The 18,245-nt window shown below is 35.8% G+C and overlaps 1 protein-coding gene across 4 annotated transcripts in view; it reads left to right on the forward strand.

The window, feature by feature from the left end:
* LOC122752998 (cytochrome b5 reductase 4) overlaps positions 1-18,245 on the forward strand; it is a 102,108-nt gene that overhangs the window by 1,998 nt on the left and 81,865 nt on the right. For all 4 annotated transcript variants that reach the window (XR_006356235.1, XM_044000062.1, XM_044000061.1 and 1 more), the window contains exon 2: positions 3,471-3,624. Coding sequence is in view for 3 of the 4 variants with exons in the window: in XM_044000062.1 (XP_043855997.1) it covers positions 3,471-3,624 (154 nt within the window). In the remaining variant the exon portion in view is untranslated. The remainder of the gene's footprint in view (positions 1-3,470; positions 3,625-18,245) is intronic.

Below are 18,245 nucleotides of genomic sequence, written 5' to 3' on the forward strand. Positions count from 1 at the left end.
TTCCATTTGAAGATGGGATTTTAGCTGGGACTTGAAGGAAGCTAGGGAAACCAGGAAGTGGAAATAGGGTAAATATTCCAAACTTGGGGAACAGCCAGTAAAAAGGCATGGGGTCAGGAGATGGACTGTCTTTTGTCAACTATTGCAAGGAGGCCAATGTTGCTGTATTGCACAATATAATAATACTAATACTAATAATGATAACAAGTCTGCTACATTCAAATAAGGACTATACTGCAGAAGATGTGAATAGTGAAAGAAAGAGATTCAGTGCCTACTACAAGTACTATGATAAGTGATTTACACGTGTAAGGTCATTTGATCCTTGCAACAACCCTGGGAGTTAGGTGCTATTATTATCATTCCCATTTTACAGTAGAGGAAACTGAGGGAAGCAGAGGTTAAGTGAATTGCTCAAGGCCACACAGCCTGTGTCTGAGGCCAAATTTGAACTCAGGTCTTCCTGATGTGCAGGCCCAGCACTTTTTCCACTGTGCCATTTGACTGCCTAAGGAAGTAAAGCATAAGAAGACTGGAAAGGTAGGAGGGGGCCAGGTTTGAAGAGGTTTGAATGCCAGAGGATTTTATATTTGACCCTGGAGGGGAAAAGGCACCACTGGAGTTTACTGATTAGAGAAGTGACTGCTGAGTGGTGGATGGACTGGAGTGGGCAGAGACTTGACTGAGGGAGATGAGCAAGCAAGATATTCCAGTAGTCCAGATGTGGGGGATGAGGGTCTGCATCAGGTTAGTAGAAGAGTCAGAGGAGAGAAGGGGACAATATACCAGAAATGTTACACAGGTAAAACCAAGAGGACTTGGCAACAGATTGGATAGGGTGGGTAAGAGAAAGTAAAGTGAGAGGTTGAGGATGACTTCTACGTTTCCAGTCTGAAGGCCTTGGAGGATGGTGGTATCCTTGATGATAATAGGAAAGTTCAGAATCAGGGAGAGATAATGCTTTCAGAATCAGGGAATGCATTCAGTTTTGAACTTAATTGAATTTTAGATATCTTTGTGACTTCCACTTTGAGAAGTTTGATAAGCATTTGCGGATTAGCATTTGCATATGTGAGTGTGGGGGTTAGGAAAGCAGTTAGGGCTAGATAAATCAATCTGAGAATCATCAACATAGAGCTAATTGAAACTGTGGAAGCTGATGGAGTCACCTACTGAAGTAATAGAGAGGGAGAAGAAAAGAGGTCCCAGGACAGAACCCTTGGGACACTCAAGGTTAGGAGGCATGACTTGGATGAAGATCCAGCAAAGAAACCGAGGAGTGGTCAGGTAGCAGGAAGAGAATCAGGATAGTAGAGTCATGGAATCTTAAGAGATTACAAAAGAGAGGATCATTGATAGTGTCAAAAGAATGAAGATTGAAAAGAGGTCATTAGATTTGTTGATTAAGAGATCATTAGTCACTTTAGAGAAAGCAGTTTTGATTCAGTGATGAAGTGGGAAGTGAGATTGTTGAGTTAAGAGAGTGAGAAGAAAGGAAAAGGAGATATCAATTTTAGATGTATTTATTTCTCAAGGAGTTTGGCCAAAAAAAGGCAGAAGAGACATCAAATGAGAACTAGTGGGGACAGACAGATCAAATTGAGATTTTTTTGAGTATTGGGGAGACATGGATATTTTTTAGAGTGATTTGTCCAAGGCCCAAGGAAGTGGTTTGACCAGAGCTAAGCCAGCTTTATTGAGTAGCTTGTAAGTCAAATCAATAAGCATTTATGAAGTACCTACTATATGTCAGGCACTGTGTTTAATATAGTGTTACATACAAACCAGAGTGGGAATAAGAAAGGAAGCACAATCTAATGGGGGAAGGTAACATGTAAACAACTTGGTACAGTTCTAAGTGTAATTATATGATCAGATCCATGTAGCTGATACTTATATTATTTGCAAAAATGAAGTGATGCTATTATCAAAATATAGCCAGGTTCCCCCATCTCTTTGAATTATTTTGCTGTGTGTGCATGGGTTTTGGGAGAAATTGTAAATTAATTTTGAATAATTTAATAGCTCCATTGTTTCCCTGTTAGCTAGATAAAAAGGGAGGGGAAGGATGATTGGAAGCTTGGCTTAATGAAGAAGATCTGATTTTGTCCTAGAGTGGAAGAGTTTGTTTTCTGGCTCATTACTTTCTCTACTTAGTCAGATGGTGGCTAAATTATATTATGAAGGAAATTGACGTAGATAGAATGACGTAGATCAGTGTTTCACAAACTGTTCTGTAGAGAATTTTGATATTAGCCTTCTTTTCTCTTATGCAATATTAAATATGAGATTGTTCAAATATATATAATATGTGTAACAGTTTTCCTGTATGAAAATGTCTAAAAGAAATTAACTTTTATGTTCAAACTTCCTTTTATCCTAGGGAGCTATTCCATTTCCCCAGCATCTGTGAATTCTTTCAATATGTGTCAAACACAGATGTTCTGTGTGGCCAATTTAGCTGGAAAAATGATAGATGGAAAAAGGGTATGACATTGGGAGAGAGCCAAAGTATTTATTAATTTTGAGTTATCTAATCCCTATGATTTAGTGAAGTGAAGACCCTTTATGGACAGTCTGTGCTTGTACATTGTTTTCTGTTCTACAGTTCTATTGTTACAGACTGCTTATTTCTCATGGAAATTTCTTATAAATTCTTCTGTTGGTGAAATGATTATTACAATCACTCATATACTTGTTAATTCATCAAACATTTATTAAGCATGTATAATGCCTTTTTGCTCTAAAACAGGAGTTCTTAACTATTTAGTGTTATGAACTCCTTTGACAGTCTGATGAAGCCTGTGGATCTCTTCTCAGAATATTTCTAAATGAATAAAATAAAATATACAGGATTACAAATTATATTGAAATGCAGTTATCAAAATCCTTTTATAAAAAGTTCCTAAATCCAAGATTAAAGACTTCTGCTCCAGAAGATTCTGAAAATGCATTATTTCTGTAAAGACCATATCAAAGCTTTGAACAGTGCTAGTTTTACTCTTTCCCATTATTTCTTCATACCTTTTATTTTCTTTATTGCTTGGTTTATAGATGCAATTTTATTAAAATCCAGATTTTTATGTAGATAGTTATTCCCCAAACCATTTTAAGTTTATTTCACTTTCCTTAAATATTTTCCTGTTCGCAGATATTATTATGTTAAAAACTGTTTAGAGAACTGCATTTATAAGTCTCAGCTGATTGCCCATTATTTCAGTTTTCAATATAAAATTTTAGCACAAAAATAATAATTTGGGCTGCTCCTTAGGGTAATTTGTAACAGAATTTGACCTATAATAGATATCTGAATTCTCAGATGTGATTTTCAGCTTGTTTCAAGGGAGTTAATAAGAAAACAGAAAAGTGGGCATAAGGCATGAAAGGGGGAAAGGGAAGCCTTGGGGATGAGTCATCTACAAATAGGAAAAATTTTAGTTGACTTAAGAGAAGTAATTCTTCCTTTTGAGGTACCTTTAAAGCAAGGCAGAAGTCTTATGGATTGGATTCGACTGACCAAAAGTGGAAAGGATCTCACAGGATTGAAAGGAAGATTAATTGAAGTAACTGAAGAAGAACTTATAAAACACAACAAAAAAGATGATTGTTGGGTGTGCATAAGAGGTAAGTAGTTTTTATTTGCTTATGGACTTAGTTGTGAATATGATTTTTATTTTCCAGTGAGAGACCCAGTAATATTAATTAGGGATGGAATTCACAGACGTTTACAACAAGCCACTTATACTTGCATGACAGTAGAATTCTGTTAAAATAATTAAATTGTGCAGCCTTTTTGATATTCTTTGGTATTGCTTGAGTAATTTAATGCATATATATCTAGAAGGCAGCAAACTTCCCATTTAATGCAGTGGAACAGGAAAAGTAAGTATTAATCCTCTGGATTGATCTGGAACAACTAGGAACTTCAACCCATCAGAGAGAAATCCCACAAACAAGGCCCTTGAGCACTCGAACCCGTTGTGACAAAATCCCTACATTTAAACTGAAATGCTTTGCTCCTTGAACTCTTACACCCTTTTACAGTTTTGTTTTTATTCAACATAGACTTCTTAAACTTTATCTGTTTTCTCAACCTGAAACATTGAACCAGCAGTGGGGGTAGGATGGGGAAACTAATCTCAGCCTATCGGCTGAGATCCATATATTCAAGGAGAAAAATTGAAAAATAAAGCACAGAGCAGAATTACTTTGCAGGGTTGCAATGAGTGCTTATGATAATGAGCTTGTTTTATTCAGAAAAAGCTATATTTTGCCCAATATCCTCAGTTTAAGATCCGGGAAATGTGTAAAACATTTCCAAAAAATTTTATTCAAAATTGGTTAGGACAAAAAAAAAGTTTTGGTGCTTGAAGATGTAGGCTTCATTTATATGGAAATTTCACAAAAGTGCAAAGCGCTTATCGAATAATAACTTATTTTAACCTAACAACAACCCTAAGAGGTAGGTACTATTATTATCCCCATTTTATAGAGGGAGAAACTGAGTCAAACAGAGTTTGAATGACTTGCCCAGGCTCATATAACTAGTAAGTGTTTGAGGCTACATTTGAACTTAGGTCTTCCTGACTCTTAAGTCCAGCTCTCTATCCACAGTGCTACCCAGCTGCCAGCCTAACCTTTCTGAGTCTCAGTTTCCTCCTTTGTAAAATGAAGAGATAGGACTAGGTGACCTCTTCGGGCCTTTTTAGGTCCAAGGTAAAGAACTTTTAATTAAATTGTCAGATTTTATTTGATTTTTCAATTATGTTCTATCGGATCAGTAATGTGACATTTTTCTTTGATAGCAAGAAGGTAAATGTCTTTTGTTTGCTCTAAAAGAAAATACTTATCATTTTGGCATGTTTTAACATATACTCCACTCAAAAGCTAAATAAAATATATAAATGAAAGTCATTTTTATTGTTAAAATAACAAAATATTAAAATATCAATAGTAAATCATTAAAAAGATTGTTTGGTAAGTGGCTGGTGTCCATTTCCTATTTCATTAGATTTCCACTTCAGGGTCATATTCAGACTTGATAGTACCTTTAGCCCTCCTAATCCCTCATCTCAACTCCTTTCCCCTATAGCTCTGGGAACAGTAACCCTATCGATACTGCCATTCCTGGAAAGGACATATCAGTCACTTGCCACTTTCTGCCTTGGTGACTTCCTAGTCCAAAACACCCTTCTCTAGCCATCGTTCCCCTATGTGTTGTCTTCCTTTCCCTTTAGAATGTTAAGTCCTTCAAGTCAAGGATCGTCTTTCTTTTTGTATTTGTATTCCCAGTGCTTGGCATAGTGACTGGCACATAATAAGCCTTTTTACCAAATGCTTTTTTATAAATTCATTACCCACTTACAGACCTTGGCTCACACTCCTCAAGGCTTCTTCCCCCATTCTTATATTTCCTTATTGAAATCCAAGGCTTAGTTCAAATGCCACTAAATTGATGGTCCTAGAGATATAGGATCTCACTAGTTGTAAGTGATTTCTCTCTCCTCTGAATCTGCCCATTTGGATCATCAGATTCTTTATATTCTTTTTCTTTGTTACATTCTTTTAGAATATAAGCTCATTGAGGATGGGGAATGTATGTTTACCTTTGTATCTTCGTCCTCCATGCTTAGCACAGTGCTTGGTATATAGTAGGTGCATGTAGGTTGTGCAGGTATTATCAACCTTATTAGATTATAAACCTTAGATTAAAGACTGTGTATTCTTTATTTTTTTGTATCTCACACAGCATCTTGGACAAGGAACTCATTAAATTTTTTTGGAATCATATTGAGATTGGTTCTGAGTACCTTTAAGAAATATTTGAATAAGTATGAGTTGATTTATATTTCATTTTATATATGAGATAGATAACTTTCTACATCATGGTCAGCCACACAAGGTCGAAAAAAGACTGCTGAGATAGTGACCCCAAATGAATGCTTCTGAACGATGCTTCATATTGAGTAGGATATGATGAGAACTTTAGAGTCTTTGCGAGGCTGGCTTTGTTTCTGTCTTGGGTCATATTGGAGTAAAGCCTAAGGGAACAACGGATATAACTCTAATAGAGTTGGATTAGGGACTGACTGCTTTTGTTCTCCCTGTGTAGAGTCCTTTTCATTCAAATAAAACTGGCAGAAGACCATGACTAACTTCCTTTGAAACCTTACAGAATATTGTTCTTTAGCTTATAGAAGAAAGTAATGAGTGAGTCTAATGGCTAATTGATTAGTCAAAGGGAAAACTGTTCCTTGAATAGCATATATAAGAATTTGATGAATAAGAGTTCCAGAAAAGTTGAGACACCAAGATAAATATGTAAGATTTATGTTATTAGAGATGAAGAACTATCTAGGCTTAAGAACTTTGGTATGACATATTGGTAGATTATGGGAATAGGAGATGTTGATTTGTTTGAATTTCTAGTTAACTAATAGTTAATGGTTCCTCATTGAACTCTCTGTGGAACTCTACATGATTTAGCCATGTGACTCACCGATGTGGTCATTAAAGATCCGTGTTTTCTTCTTAATGGGGCAATAGTACTAATCTTTTATTGGATCAGGAAATAGAACAAAAACCATGTGGAAAACTTTGAATTTAGGGTGAACTACACCCTAAATTGACTCAAAAGCAGTAAATCTTAATAAAAATGGTTTCAAAAAAGGTTGACTGTATTCACAGGCTGGTGGTGTTGTGTAAAATCCAGTGTGACAGATAGAGCCCCACAGATGGTATTAATGGGTTTCAGGCAGAGTTGGAGTGAAAATTCTCTCAGTGGTTAATGCTGGTTGTTACACTCTAGAGATTGATGGAGGCCAAATGAATATTGTGGTTTGAAATAGATTTATATCCTAGTTTAACAATTTAATACTTGTAGGAAGATGATATACATAAAATTCTTTTTTGTAAACTACATAGCAGCATATAGGTATAAGTTTCTATTATGAGATGATTATACAGTATTTTGGTAATAGGATATAATTCTCCACTTTTAAAAAATAATTGTGTTTCATTGTATGTTTTGTTTTATTTATACACACCTCTACAGAGGAGAGGGAAAATGTGTCTTTTTATTTGGGGCCAAGCTTGATCATCATAATTACACAACATTTGGTTTTGATTGTTTTGTGCTTGTTCTTTCCATTTACATTAATTATTGTAGTAATTGTATATATTGTTTTCCTAGAATTGCTTACTTAATTTCTAACCCTAAGTTCATTTTTGTTTCTAACCCTAACCTTAACCCCAGATATGTTTGGACAGGTTAATCACTAAGTTGATTCTAGGGAGGTGGATTTTTTGGACACAGCAACAATCAGAGGCCATTATTAAGATATAGAGCAAGGGTTCTTAATCTGGGATTTATGAACTTATTTTTCAGTATTTTAGTTACTTTATTTCAATGTTATTCATTTCCTTTTAAATCTTATATATCTTATTTTGTGCATTTTAAAGCATGATTCTGATGAGGGGTTCCCAGACTTACTTTGCTTTTGCTTAATTGTGTACATGTAAGTACCATGAGATCAAGGACCATTTCATTCTTTTATTTGTATCCCTAGTACCTTGGTCAGTGTCTTGCTTATTAAAACATTTCTTGACTTGTAGTCTCATGGTATATCAGTGGCCAGTAGTGGAATAAAACCTAAAACCTATTTGATCCTTATGCAAGGTATTAGGATTAGATAGCGGTCAGTTTGAAAAGAAAGTTTGCAAAGAGGTTTGAAGGGATGTCTAGCAATTTTATTATTTGGGGGAAAAAGTTTCTCTTCTTAAATGTGATAGACTACTTTTGGAAATCATTTTGAGGATCTCCTACCAATGAAATGAGTAAACAGTTCTGTACAAATAGGCACTCATCACAGGACAGGATCTAAACAGTTCTGGAGGCAAGAGATCTTCTGGGATCTTTTTTAGTTTTATGTGATGAAATATTTGAAAGTGGTTGGAGCCACTAGATTGAAACTATTGAGGATGCTAAAATCTATAAAATGTGGAAGATCATATTATTATAGACCAGTACAGTTTAATAAAATAGCTTGTCATCAATAGAAATTTGTGTTTAAAATCATAGAATTTAGAGCTTTTAAGGCCCTTAGATCTAAACCAACTCTCTAATTTTACCCATGAAGAAATAGACCCAGCGTGGTTGGGACTTCTTCAAGCTCATATAGAAAGTAAATTCCAGAGCTTGGTCTTCTCGTATTACATTTCATGTTCCTTTGATTAACCCACACTGCCTTATATGATTCTTTTTGCAGAAGCAGTTCTGAAATTAAGGAGTATCCTAAAATCTTCAGTCTTTGCCTCTGACTGCAAAGCTCAAAATCTCCTGTTAGACCATATAATATATGGACCAAAGGTTTTGAAAGGATAAGTTTCTTATAAAAATATTTGAGCTTAATAAAGCTATGTCTGATTTTACCTGAAATCCATTTAAAATGTTTTCTAGATAACTTTGCTAGGATTTGAAGGGTTCCTTGTAATCTGTTAGATTATCCTGGTAATCTATTAGATTAACTGCCCAAGTCTAGAGCAGTCAAGACTATTTTCTGTGGATATGGAGTTAAAGAGGAAGCCACATTATGATATGAGAGAAGGGCTGCACAGACTTTTCAAGGTATCTCATTTAGTTGTAGAAAGTGTTTTATTTAAACTTTCATATGTTCATGTTTGTACTATTTTAAGTATGTATGGGTAAGAGATATTGAGAGTAAGCATAGGTTTAAAGGATGGAGGAATGGAAATTATCTCTTTTATTGACCTAAAATAAGGGTCAAGATAAACAAGAAGGGGTGATTATTAAATAATGTTGGCTCCTTGGTTAGAGGTTCAAGCAAACCTCAAGCTTTTATCAAGTACCTGTGTTGCTAGCACAGTACTAGAAGCTGAGGATACAAAAATCAAATAGTTCCTGCCTTCAAGTGAAATTTTTCTTAGACCTGTCCTTTGGGTTATTTTGTATTGTTAGATGATAGATGAATTTGACCAACTATTTTCCTCTTGGATTCAGGAGAATTAGTCCATTGGGGAAACACATTTTTTCATTCATATTTCCTATAGATAATGCTTAAGAAGAATTATATCTCTTCTGGCATTTATTTACCTTTCCTAAAACTATGATGTCATCCAGTGAATACTTCAAGAGAACAAAGTTAAAAAGGTGGTCCCATTGGTTCTGGACATCTGAGGAGTAATACATAATAGAAATATAATGCATTAAACATTTATTAAACACCTGCTGTACTTTTTTGAGATTTTTAATATCGAAATTATATGAAAAAAGGTGCTGAAGGTAGAGTCAGTTTGGATTTGATGTCTTATTAGAGAAGAAGTGAGGGAGAAGGAAGAATTTTAAAATAATGTCTATCCTTAAGGATAAATGATTATGTCATAGAAGCCATGAAGAAAACAAAATTAAGTTAGGGATGGAAAAAGATTTATTGAACTCTTAATACAGTGCCAAGTACTGACTGTATTAAGGTCAATCCTTTACTGCTATATAATTTTGAATAAATTAATATATGCTTACTGTCCAAACTGTTCTAAATAGCAATTAATTTTAAGAAACACAATTTCATTGAGGGCAAAGACTGTGTTTTTTTGCTTTCTTTGTATCCTCAAACTTAGCACAGTGCCTGGTACTTAATAAGTGCTTCATCAGTGCTTATTGATTTGCCTTGACAGGAGTTCTCCATATTGAAGAAATCACAGGTCTGGTCCTCTATGAACTACACACCTATTATATGGGGCATCCCACAAGTCTTAGTGTATATTATTAAAGCTTAAACTGCTTTAAGACTTTGGGGACATCCTCTATAACTTATCTATCAGGTTGCTCATAAGATAACACTCTGATATTGACTGATATTTTTATGGCCGCCTCTACCTTATCTTGATTAAAGTTGCCTTGCAATAAGGTTGTATAATAAAAGGATCAGAAACCTTGCAGATAGAGGGAATTTGTTATTTAAAAACTAGATCTTTTATAAAGTCAGTTAAGAAGTATTTATTAAGTGTTTACTATGTGGCTTCAGAGAAATATCAGAAGGTGGAGATCTTTGCATTTACTTTCCTAACTATAAGAGGATTTTTAATTCTTAAGAATAATGTACAGAGGGGCAGCTAGGTGGTGCAGTAGAAAGAGCACCGGCCCTGGAGTCAGGAGTACCTGAGTTCAAATCCGGCCTCAGACACTTAACACTTACTAGCTGTGTGACCCTGGGCAAGTCACTTAACCCCAATTGCCTCACTAAAAAAAAAAATAAATAAAAAGAATAATGTACAGAAACACCCTCAGGAGCAGAACAAAGCACAGCTACTACCTTTGTGAGTTTGGGATTATATGACTCATTGCTATTTTACTAACTCATCTGGATTGAGATGAAACAAAGCATTATAGTTTTGTATTAGGGGAATTCATTTATGACCTTCCTTTCTAGCCCAGTTGAGGGGAAGGTCAGCTTGTCAGCCATGTGCAAAGAATAATTATTTTCTATTAAGTGGTAAATGTGAGCTTAGGTGAAAGTGTGAGTCAGCCTTGGGACCAAGTTCATTGGCAGAGAAATTCAGAGGAAAATTACATTAAGCAGCTAGGTGGTTAGTATGGTCAAGCCAATATGAGTATCAAGGAGAAGGTTTCTGGGCAGGTGTTTGAGTACTCATTAGAGAGTTGGACAAAGGGACAGACTGGGAAGTTAGGAAAAAGCTTCTGCTGAAGTGAAGAAGCTGGTCTTTCTGCTCTGAATTGTCCAAAGCCTACCTTTGATAGATTCTTCTGCTTCTTGGTGAAATATTCTAGAGTTTGAGATCTTCTGTTAGCTGCAAGAAACTTCTTTCTGAAACATCATATATTCATTCAATATTCATTAAGTGCTTCCTTTTTGTGGTGTCCTAAGCTCCCTTATGTTCATAGGAGCAATAGGATTAGAGCTGAAAAGGAATTTAACCTGAGAAGGGCTAATTGATTTGCCCAAGGTAAGGTGGTAAACAGCAAAACCAAGACTTGAACCAGTGTCCTGACTTCCTCTGATGCTTTTTCTACTGCTGCACAAGTGGGCCAATTGAGAGCAAGGAATAATAGATAATAGACCTAGGGTGATACTGGTATTTGACAAGGATTAAGGAACATAAGAGATAGGCATCTGTTTGTAAAGGGCACTGACGAGAATTACAGGGGATGAGTAGTTCCGTCATGATGCTACTGCTTCCTGTTCTCCATTTAAAATATTTTTAAAAACTATTTTTAAAAGAAAAAAGCAAATAGATGAACTTGTAACAAAATAATACAACACAGATTAGATAAAAATAAGTTAAAAGAAGTTACAGTAAAGAATCACTAAGAGCCAAGCAAAGTCCTTTAGCTAAAAAACAGGCATGTTAATAATGCTGGTTAAGTGAGATGAAACTTTAAGAGGAAGTTTGGTAGGCTGTTCCCCTTTGGTTTGTGTCTCAGACATTATATAATCGTCCATCTGTGGAGAAGAGGAACCTGTGATTCGTCAGGGTCAGGTTAATTCCCCCTTTCAGGGAGGTATGGCACCTTCCCCTACCATACAATGATAACTAACACTTTTATATAGACTGTTCCAAAGGCCTTAGTGCAGCTTAGAGCTTTATTAGTTTAAAGCTGTACTAAGACTTATAGAATACCCATTAGGGTTTAGAAAGTACTTTACTCCCTGAAATCCTGAGACAGGTAATACATTTAGGTAGCTAGGTGGTATAGTGGATAGAATGTTGGTTTTGGAGTCAGAAAGACCTAAGTTTTCAGATTCTGACTTTAATACTTTGTTGCTGTGTGACCTTGAGCAAGTCAGTTAGTCTTGCTGCTGAAGTTCAAACCTATGTCTTCTGATTCAAAGTCCAGAACTTTCTATTGTATCTTTCTTAGTGCAATCAAGTAAACAGTCTTTTCCCTTATTTATAAAATATACACAAACAAAACAGTTATAGTCAAACTTTAAAAATAACCTCTGTAGTTGTTTGGCATATAGTAAACACTGAAATTAATATAACAGATTGAATTGAACATATGTCCTATAGATCTCTACTACACAGTGCTTTATTACTTACTGTTAATTTGTACTTTAAAATACTAATAAAACTGCATTTATTTTTAAAAACATTGATTCAGACATTTCATTAATTTGATTCTCTCATTCCCTCTTCCCTAGTTAATTCAGAGTAGTAAAATTTGAATGTATGTTTTATTTGAGTCCAGAGATTAAAATTCTTTAAAATACTATGTAATTCCTTTGCTGAACACAAGATGGCAAAATGGTCACATTACATGCAATGTTGACAGTTTGAATTTACTATAATATACCATTTGAAAAGTTTTATACCATTTTGCTCTTATCTTTACATCAGATAAAGGACGTGTATAGTCTTTTGAAATATGTCACACATAGACAGATGGTTCTGTTTTAATGGTGCCAATTAGTTCATTAGGGTTATTATTATTATTTTTTTTTGCCAGTGTGAGAGCACTCTAATGGGGGAAGACAAGACATAAAAGGCAGTTGAAAAAGGAGTGAGGAGGACAAAGTATGTGCAGTAGGAGAAGGTGTAAAAGTAGTTTAAAGTCAGGAGTCTAGCTGTGTTAAAGGTGAGCAAGGCTGGTCTAGCTACTTTGTTGTTTCTATTACTACCTGTTTGACCTCTTTAGTTGCCTTTTCTGGCTTATTATCCATATTGTGCACCTAGAGGCAGCAGCTACGTGGCACAGTCAATTGAGTACTGGGCCTGGAATCAGGAAGACTTGAGTTAAAATCTGTGCTTAGACATTTACTAGTTCTGTGACCCTGGATAAGTCACTTAACCTCTGTTTGCCTCAGTTTCTTGTAAAATGAGGATAATAAATACATGTTTCTCCCAGAGTTGTAAGGAATAAATGAGATAATATTTGTAAAGTGCCTAGCACAGTGCTTGGTACACTATTTAAATGTTTATTTCCTTCTTAACAGTATAGCTGGTACTGTTGTTTACATTGGTCACTTGACAGTACAGCTCCTGAGCATGAGGAATTGAATAGCAGTGTGGAAATTTATTTTGATTTGGGTACCCTACCTTTGGGCTGAGATTGGAAAGCCTTAGGCCCTCAGGGTCTCTTCTGTGTGGGAGGGGCTGGTGCCCCATCCCCTCTGCTTCAGCTGAGCCAGAAAGCCCTGTGGGCTGTGTAAGACGCTGGGTCAGACAGCTGGGGGGAAGAAGCCCCCAGCTCCCTCCACCCTGAGCGGAGGTATCTGAGAGATGCTGGGCTCTGGCATGGCCTGTGCTGGGGTGCGTGAGGCCCAGACTACCCCCCCCCCCATCCAAGCCGCAGCCCTGGCTGGTGGATTAGCTTGGTCTGTGGGGGCACAGGAAGCCCCGAGATTTGAGTGGAGAAAAGAAAGGTATATATAGACCAGGGAGTTAGACGGGGGTTTGGACGAACAAGAAGAGGTCAAGAGGCAGCTGAGGAGATGGCAAAGGTTGGAGAAGACAGACAGGGGGCTACAAGCATGCAGGAGAAGACGAGAAGGACTAGGAGCAGAGAAAAGAGAGGCGGAAGGGCAGACTGATGGAGCAGACAGTCAAAAGGTCCGTGAGAGAGAAACACAGGAGTTCAGGGGTGGCTGTAAGGAGAGGAAAGTTAGAAGCAGGGGGATTTACAAAGTGAGAGGGGCTTGGAGTTAGAATAAAGTACCTGAGTGCCCTAAGGTGAGAGGTGGCTAAGGCCCTTATTGTATTCAAGAAGTTTCCCCTCAATGCAGTCAGGTTGTACATTTTATTTCCCTGTATTCTTAATTTTAAATAGTATCTCATAAATAAACTCTGCTTTGATTATTTAGTTGAGGCTTCTTAATATTTTGCTTATCAATTTGGGAGCAGTGTGGTGGACCTTTATAAACGGCCCATATTAAATTAATAGCAGTCAGATAGCCAAACAGTCAGAAGTTCCCAGATTAAGTGCTCCAGTCAGCTTTAGCCCCCAAATTGGGCTAGTAAGTAAAAAATATTTCTACATTTGAATGGCGACCGTGGCAGGACTTATGGACTTATTGCCCAATTATAATTTCTCTAAACTTATAATTTTTCATGTAATCATAATTTTTCATAAGTCAAATTATATAAATTTTTTTAGACTAGGTTAGTTATTAATAATTAATTTTTTATAGCAGTTAACCTGCAAATGTTTATCACGCAAATACTATGTACCGGGCACTTATTTAGACTCTGGGGATACCAGAAAACAGCCCTTACCTTAATGGAGCTTACATCTATTATGGGGAATAGCATGTACAGTGAAAAGGAAATGCAGAATTACAGAATAAATACAAGGAAATGAGTAGGGAGAGAATTAGCAGCTGAGATGGGACTTGGGAAAGGCTTTTGTGAGTTGAGCTTTTAAGGAAACCAGGGATTCTAAGAGGCAGCTCTGAGAACTAAAATTGTGGCTAACCATAAAGGCAATGGAGAGATGCATGACATATTACTAGTGACAAATTATGCACGTGAAATTGTGCAAAAAAGAAAGTATCCCGGGCAGCTAGGTAGTGCCACAGATGAAGCACCGGCCCTGGATTCAGGAGAACCTGAGTTCAAATCTGGCCTCAGACACTTGGCACTTACTAGCTGTGTGATCCTGGGCAAATCACTTAACCCTTACTGCCCCAGCCCCCCCCAAAAAAGTTACTTAAAAAAAAAAAAAGCTAGTATCCAGTCTAAATCCAAGTCATGAAACTTTGTACAACCTTGAACTCAGTGATGCCACAGCTAGACACATACATACCTTAAAGAAATCAAAGGCAGAGAGAGGAAGGACCCATATGTAGGAAAATATTTATAGTAGTACTTTTTATTTTTTCAAAGAACTGGTAACTAGGGGGTACCCATCAGTTGGATAATGGCTGAACACATTTTGGTCTGTGAATGCACTAGAGTGTTAGAAATGACAGAAGAGATTAATTCAGAGAAACTTGGGAAGACTTTTATGAACTAATGAAGGGGTGAAGTAAGCAGAGCCAGGAAGAGGATTTATAAAATGACTTCTACAATGTAAGGGGGAAAAAAAAACACCTTGAAAGACTTAACTTTAACCAGTGATGACTCCAGAGGATTAATGACAAAGCATGCCTCTTAATCCCTTTAAGTAGGAGATGGAGAACTAGAGGTGCAAAATAAACAGATTTTCAGACATGATCAATGTATGAATTGGTTTAATTTGATTATGTTAGCTTGTTACGTGGGAAGGGTATGTGCGTGCGTGTGTGTGTGTGTGTGTGTGTGTGTGTGTGTGTGTGACAGGCAGAGAGGGGAGAGGAGAGAAGAAGCTTGTTTTTTTTTTTTTTTTTTTTAGTGAGGCAATTGGGGTTAAGTGACTTGCCCAGGGTCACACAGCTAGTAAGTGTTAAGTGTCTGAGGCCGGATTTGAACTCAGGTACTCCTGACTCCAGGGCCAGTGCTCTATCCACTGCACCATCTAGCTGCCCCGAGAAGAAGCTTGTGATAGTGATGTACTCAAAAAAAGGAGAAAAGGGTATCGATGAAGCATTTGAAGAAAATGCACAAGAAGAAATTCAAAGGGAGTTCAGAGGGCAACAGACAAGGGAGACAGCTTTGGAACTAACATGTTGAATTGAGTATATACACTTTAAAAAATAAGTTATATATACAAATGAGCTATATTTGCAGTTTCATAAACAGTTCTTTGTTGTTGTTGTACTTTTGTGTGGAAGTATTCTTGTTTGTCTGTTTTTGTCAAGTCCAGAATAACAAAACAGTTTTTTAAAAGTATGGCCTAAGAGATGTCTTACTGGAAAAGGAAGTGGAAAGGACTTGTAGTGAGAGTGACAGCTAATAGATGGATAGTAGCTCTTGTGATTTATTGAAGTGGTCTTTTTGTAGATTTATCTTTTTTCCTGAATTTTCACATTGGTTTTTAGGTCCTTATGTAATTGGGTATAGTATTTAAAAAACAACAACAACAATCTCTATTTTTCTCTTCATTTTGAATTCACTTTTAAAAAATTTTTTATATTGGTAACTTTGTTGTCTCCGCTCTGAAAACAAACAGATATCAAATTAGCTAATGCATCAGCCTTGGTTTTCTTTTTAATTCAGTTGACTTTTTAATAAGCCTCTTTTGAGCTTGCTTGGCATTATTAATTTACTTCTCTACTTTTAAAATTTGGCTGCTTAGTTTATTAATACTCTCTATTTTGACCTCTGTTAATATTAATGCTAAGTAACAGAAATTTGCCTTTAAGGACTACTGTAGTTTCAACTGTGAATTTTTGCTGTGTTCTGTCTCTGTGACTCTCTTCAATATAATTTTTATTGTTATTTTAAGTTAGTTTCCAAACTGGTCATATTAAGGATATGTTATTTAATCTCGATTTAGATCTTTGTCTTTTTTATCTCATTTCCTTTATTGAGTTGCTTTTTAAAAGTCAAATTTTAGCCTGTGATGAATTACATGTAGGACTTATGCCTTTTTATTTTTATGGTTTTTTAAAATGCCTATCATTGTAAATATCCCACGGATCTCCCAAATAAGTGTGGCCTCTCAGATGTTCATTCACTAGCCTCCACAGGCCTATCAAATCCAATATTTTTCAACATTTTATTTTTGTCTGAAATTTGCTTCTTGTTTATTTGTATTTGTATATTGTATATTTGTGAAGTTCCAAAGGAAGCATGTTACCTCTCCTACAGTCTTCGTTTCCTCATCTACGAAATGTGTGTAACAATTATAGCACTTATCCCGTAGGATTTTTGTAAAGATCAGTTGAAATAATATTTGTAAAACACTTTGCAACCATAAAGCCCTGTATAAATGCTATCACCTTCATAGTCATCGTCACCACCATCACCATTTATTGGTCGTAGTTTGGGTTATTTTATTTTATTGCATTCCAGTTAGTATTTCTAAGAAATCACGATGTCATTTGTTGCATACATACAATCATGATATTATTTCCATATCTGTAGTTTTTTAACAAATAAGGTAGGTTCCCTTTTTGTGTGTGTTTTGAAGGTATCTCTTTTTTACCATGGTCTTACCTGAAATTGTGACTATAGGTCCTATTTTGGAAACAGCCCCTCATTTTAAGCTGTATGAATTGTTATCCTTTAGATGTGCTTCCTGTAGATAGCATATTGTTGTGGTTCTTTCTTCTTTTTTATAAATGATTTTAGTCCATTTATGTTTAAAAATTATAATAATTAATTTTTGTATTCTCTTCATCATACCCTATTATCAGCAAGGTATGATACAACTTGTTTGACAGTAATGGTCTAATTTTAATTTCCTTGTATTCATGGGGATCTAAACCTTTCCCTCCTCTCATACTAAACAGAAATCCTAAGATTATATTTTTACTGATATAATCTTTTTTTTACATCTTCCTGTGTGGTGTAGATAAGAATGTTATTTTAGACTTATGCCCTCACCTCAGTCTCTTCACTTATTCTATTGGTCAAATTTAAAGAAATAATTTATTCCTTCTCTACCCTTCCCTTGCAATGTCCCTTTAATTCCTAATCCTTCATTTTCTTAGTGACTCACACAGAGTGGGACTTCAGAAGCAATAGCCTTTTATAATAGCAATAGCTTATAAACACTGAGTCATCACTTCTGATTTTTTGCTATTTTGCTTATTTTATTAAGGTTTGACTGTGATGTCATAAATGACCATTTTAGCTTTTTTTTTTCCTTTCTGAAAGAAAGAACAAAATCTCATGTAACATTGAAAAAATAGCATTTCACATGAAGGGGAAAAAAATAAAAATGAACAGTTATAACTTGAAACATAAATGGATTGAATTTACTTTTTAAAACAGATTTGTAAAAATGGATAAGTGAACAGAACTCAACAATGTGCTATCTATAGGAAATACACCTAAAACTTTAAGTTGCAAAGCAGGTGCCAATCTGCTTTAGAGGAGAGAATACTTTGCTCAGAGCTCATTAAACTCCTAGTGTCACAGGTTCAATTAAAAAAAAAAATCAGTACTTTGAGGATCTATGATTTTCGTATTTTCTCTACTGAAGAAGACACAGTCTATGACTTAGTTGACAAGTGCTGTGCTTAGGTAGGCAGAAGATATATGGACCAGCACTAGGCTTGTACTTTAATTTGAGGCCTTTCCAGTTTGTTACCATCTACTAGGAGTACATTCTCTATCATAGCTTTTGATTAGTTATGTTCACCTCTATTCGAGTTTTATTAAGGAATTCTTTTAGAATATGA

Source organism: Dromiciops gliroides, chromosome 4 (assembly GCF_019393635.1).
Source record: "Dromiciops gliroides isolate mDroGli1 chromosome 4, mDroGli1.pri, whole genome shotgun sequence".
Taxonomy (NCBI): domain Eukaryota; kingdom Metazoa; phylum Chordata; class Mammalia; order Microbiotheria; family Microbiotheriidae; genus Dromiciops; species Dromiciops gliroides.